The following is a 5,406-nucleotide window of genomic DNA, read 5'->3' as shown; positions in this document are numbered from 1 at the left end:
GTGTTGAGAGTGAGTCAAATTCATAAAGATCCTTAAATGTGGGAGAGAAATGTACAATATGGGAAGACTCAACCTGCTATTGCTGATTTTGAAGAGAGTGGAAGAAGCCAAAATCCAAGGAACACAGGCAGCTGCTAGAAGATGGATAAGGCAATGGAAAGGACTCTCTCTTTGTGACTTCCTGAAAGGACCATAACTCTGAAGTCACCTCAATTTTTAACTCAATGACACACACATTGGGTTCCCAAACTCAAGAACTGAAAGATAGTAATATTGTCTTTTAAGTCACTGACTTAAGATTGTTGGTCATGCAGGAAAAACAAATACACATGAGGAACCTCAGATTGAATTGTTTGTCAGGGTGGACAATTCAAACAAATCAGTGCTTTGATATTATGGAAGAATCCAGGATAGATACACAATTAGAAAAGCAACTTAGCCAGATTTCCACCAAGAAAATAGGATGTTTGTTTTTTAAATGAACAAAAGTGTATGTTTTACTTGGTCTATATTATGATGTGTCATAAAGTTGTGTTCATCAAATACTGTGAAATTGGAATAAATCTATGCAGATAGTCCAATGAAACTATAATTATTACAAACAAATCAGCAAAAATATAAACTTCAAAGTTCACAGGGAAAAGAAGGATTTTGAAATAAATGATGTTTGGATGATTATTCATTGGCTGTAAATAAAATTAGAGTGTTAAAATAAATAGCCATAGGAAATTTAATTTGGATTAAAGAGCAGCAATAAGATAGTACTTATCAAGAAGTCATAGACTGAGACTCAGAATAAACTGAGATGGAAAAAATAAGAGGAATAGAATTAAGGACACATTGATGGAATTAAGTTTATTAAAAATACTCCTGTGCTCCAGGCATTAATGGAAATGAAATAAGTCTCATGCAGAAAGAAAACTTCCACATATTGTCTATCAATATGTAGATTATAGATTTCAATTGGAAAATGAGTGTGTTGGACCATGCCTATAATTCCAGCTAATTATCAGGGAGAAGGGATAGAAAAGAGGAAAGTTTGCAGACAACTGAGGCAATAAGTTAACAAGTTCCTGTCTCAAAGCAAAAATAAAACCAGAATCATGGAGGCATGGCTGAAGTGGTAAAGCACTTGCCTCACATACATGAGACCCTGGGTTTGATCTCCTGCACTGAAAATAATCAATCAGCCAATCAATCAATGTCAGTTGAATGGATGATAGTGATTACCAGGGGTTGGGGAGAGTGGGGAAAGGGGAAATAGTGGGAGGTTAGAAAACAGTACTCAAAGACAGAGAGAAAATAATCTATCATTCTAAACAACAGGGAGGTGTGTATCATTCATAATAAGTTAATACATTTAAGAATAACTGAAAAAGAGTAACATGAATCTCTAAAAAGAAAAGCAATGTAAAGGAGATGGAAATATTAACTATCCCAATTTGGTCAATACTTCTATACATGCATTGAAATATTGCATAACTCCATAATTATTACAAATTAATCAAAAAACAAAAATGTTCAAGGAGATGAAATAAGTATCTTGATTTGATCCTTACACTGCATTATTGTATCAAATTTTTGTACTATACTGCATAAATTTGTATAACTACAATAATATTTTGAAATTATTGTTTTAAAATGTGCATGTCAAAGCATTGCTAAAGAATGAAAGAGAAATTAATAACTAGGGGACAATGCATAATATATTGTATATTATACAACTCTCCATCACTAAGGCAAAATTTTTCCCATTTATGTATTTCTCATAACAACTTCTGTCAACCTCAAACATACACAATTGATTTTACAAATAAACTAAATTAAATTCAAAATGGAGAAATATATGTATAAGGATTTCATTAAACCAATTGGAATAAAAACATGTAAGAAAATGAGCAAAGAATGCAAATAGGTGACTTATGAATTAAATACAATTAACTCATAAATACGAAAATGTCCTCAACATCATAATTATAATAAAAAGAAAACTCAAAATATTAAGGTAATATGAGGAATATGTACTTTAGTATTTACTATATTTCTAACACTGTAATAACAAAAATCAAAAGATTTTTTGCTAGAGAGAATTCCAGAAGCAGGAGTTATTATCAGAAGCCTTCTGTTTTCTATCCATCATTTTTTTAACTATCATTTCATAAACTTGTGTAGAGATGACATCAGGCCTGAGACAGTGGACAGGTATATATAACCTTGGGTTTGAGCTTCTTCATTATGCCTGTGACCTTGAAATAGTAACCTAGTTACCATGACTTCTGATGACTAGGAACATTCAATGAGACAATTTGTTAAAATAGTGTAATAACACTGGCATATAATGAATATAGCACTTAAATTGAATTTAATTTTTATTGTCATAATTATTTTATGTATTAATAGTGTGCACTGTGGCATTTCAACACAAGCAAACAGCCTACACTCAATTAATGAGGGCCATTAGAATTCCCTTCCACTTATCATTTGTAGCATTTGAAGCCTTATTTTTGTAGCATTTGAAGTCTCACCTCTACGTTTATGAGTCAACATAATGTCTATCTTGAGATGAATGTATAAAGAGTATTACTCAGTCATAAAGAAGAATGGAATTCTGTCAGTTGTGTCAACTTGGGTAGAAGTATAGAATGTTTTGCTAGGAATAATGAGATAGAAGCAGAAACACAAGTACCACAGGTTGTCTCACTTACATAGTGAAAGTTAAAAAGATGAACTTAATAGAGGATATTGATTGCCAGAAGGTATGAAGGGATACAGAGAGGTTAAATAGGTGAAGACGGGAGTTGATCAGTGCATGTGTGGAAATGTACCTCTAAACATCACTCATATGAAAACTTAATGCATGTTAATCTAAACTAAAATGAAATATGTAATACAGATAAGTTTTATGAAATCAAGGTGCCATAGTCTCATTCTTTCTTGACTACAACCATCTCACTCCTTTCTTAGTGCCTGATCCACGAATCTATGCATCATTTATATGTAGGTATCACTTCAGAAATGCCATACAGTTCATGGAAACAGCCATCAGAAGAGGTAGGAAAATAGGTAACTTTAGGGCCTGCTTTGCCCATGACTATGGTAATCCCTGAGAATTTCATGTTAAAATATTAAAGAGATTCTAAATTCAGAAGTAATAACTTATGAGCAGGTATAAAACACTCTACTATGTTAAAGTCCCCTTGGAAGTGAAACAACAAAGTTTGAAAAACTCCAAAGTGAAAAACTATTGTCTCAGATTTTCTTGCACAATAATTTAGAAATGGGGTGTATTGTCAAATGAAGTTCTTCCCACAGGAGTGGATCTTATGGCAATTTTTAATAAAAGTTAATTGAAAATTATTTAGTGTGATATATGTCACTTGAGATTAAAAAATTCCTAAAAATATGTTCTATGAGAAAAATGGGAATCTGGAAATATTTCTAGCCCAAAGAAAAATAGAAGGGATGAACCAATTTGGATAATAATACATAAACAAATTGAAATTCCCTGTATCTTAAACAAAGTAAGATGTCTTTTTTTTTCAAAAATGGAGTGCCAGAAGGCAAAACAGGTCCTGTTGGGGGGTTGGTAGCAGTGGGAGGGGAGAGGATATCAGGAAAGGTGTAAGAGAGTGAATATTATGGAAATATTATGTATTCATGTATGAAAATGGAAAAATGAGAACTGTTGGAACAATTCCAGGAATGAGGTATGGTGGAGAGAATGGTGGAGGGAGTGAATTCAATTGTGGCATATTGTAAGAAATTTTGTCAATGTCACACTGTTCTGCCAGCACAACAATAATAAAAAATAGTTCACAAACAAAAAGAAACAAAGAGCATGCTGCCTGGTTTAAACATACTCATGCATGAACATTGTATTGCATACATAGCACATACTACATCTCCTGACACAATAAAATGTAAGAATTATTACAGCTTATAAGAAAACTTAAAAAGAAAATTACAAAATTGAGATGACTCAATATCATAGAAACGTGAAATGGGCATAAATTAGTTGGGTATTTTTATATAGAAGCTGAAATCAGAGAAATGGGAACTACAAGAATAACATAGAAAAAACATTTTCTTCTTCAACCATCTGTTAAATGAATCTGAGGGCTGACCCTGAGTTGATGAGTTCTGCAATCGTGGATGATTCCTGGGACTCGGGATAATTGACTGTCTTAGAGTTTCTCAAAAAGCTTTTTCAGAGCCCTCTTGATGTCCTTATTCCTCAGGCTGTAGATGAAGGGGTTCAGCATGGGGGTGACCACACTGTACATCACCGAGGTTGTTGCACTTAAATGAGAGTTTTGGCTCACAGCAGAACTAAGGTACACACCTAGTCCAGTGCAATAAAATAAGGAAACAACTGTGAGGTGAGACGCACAGGTGGAAAATGCTCTCCACTTTCCCTGAGATGAAGAAATTGATAGTATAGAAGAAACTATCTTGGAGTAAGAGAAAAGGATGCCAGCAAAAGATCCACCAGCCAGAAACAGAAGTACAATGTATGTCACTACATCATTAAGAAAGGTGTCAGAGCAGGCACGGTGGATGACCTGGTTAAATTCACAGAAAAAGTGGGGAATTTCTAAGTCATCACAGAAGGACAGCCATGACACCATTGAGCTGTGTAATGTGGAAATCAGGACACTCATGATCCAGGACACCAGAACCAGCAAGACACAGAGCCGGGGGTTCATGATGACTGTGTAATGCAGAGGGTGACAGATGGCCACAAAGCGGTCATAGGCCATTACAGTCAAAAGAAGGATGTCCAATTGTATAAGGAGTATGAAAAAATACATTTGGGTGATGCAAGCTTTATAGGTGATGATCTTGCTCTGGGTCTGGGTGTTCACCAGCATCTTTGGGATGATGGTGGAGGTGACACAGATGTCCACAGAGGAAAGGTTGGAGAGGAAGAAGTACATGGGAGTGTGCAGGTGGGAGTCTGTGATTGTGGCCAGGATGATGAAGAGGTTCCCAAGCACAGTGACCAGGTACATGGACAGGAACAGTCCAAAGAGGACAGGTTGAAATCTGGGATTCTCTGAAATACCCAGAAGCAGAAATTCTATAATTTGTGTTTCATTCTTTGCTTCCATGTGGTTGATATGCCTAACAAAAAGACATTGAAAAACAAGGTATGGCACCATTATGCAGTATTATCCTGACAGAAATACTTTCATTTATGTTCTCTAGTCAAGACTTGAATTCATATGTTTTACATATGCATTTGCTCATCTATAAGAAATTCCCTTGCCTTCTCTGATTTGGAATTTGTCTCCACTCTTAACCTTTTCCCAAGACGTCATGTTTTCAAAAATGTTAAACACTAATGTTTTCATGCATTTGGGGAAAGTAATGTAGTGATGATCATATTTTAGACACTGTGTAGAA

At 34.7% G+C, this 5,406-nt stretch overlaps 1 protein-coding gene across 1 annotated transcript; it reads right to left on the bottom strand.

The window, feature by feature from the left end:
• Positions 1 to 4,184: 4,184 nt before the first annotated feature.
• Positions 4,185 to 5,111, bottom strand: LOC109678346 (olfactory receptor 7A17-like). The gene has a single exon (XM_074053401.1). The coding sequence runs from the start codon at positions 5,109 to 5,111 to the stop codon at positions 4,185 to 4,187; it is 927 nt and encodes a 308-aa protein (XP_073909502.1).
• Between the last annotated feature and the right edge of the window lie 295 nt (positions 5,112 to 5,406).

The sequence above is a fragment of the Castor canadensis genome, chromosome 14 (genome assembly GCF_047511655.1).
Source record: "Castor canadensis chromosome 14, mCasCan1.hap1v2, whole genome shotgun sequence".
Classification (NCBI taxonomy): domain Eukaryota; kingdom Metazoa; phylum Chordata; class Mammalia; order Rodentia; family Castoridae; genus Castor; species Castor canadensis.
This window is presented reverse-complemented; position numbering and strand designations above follow the sequence as displayed.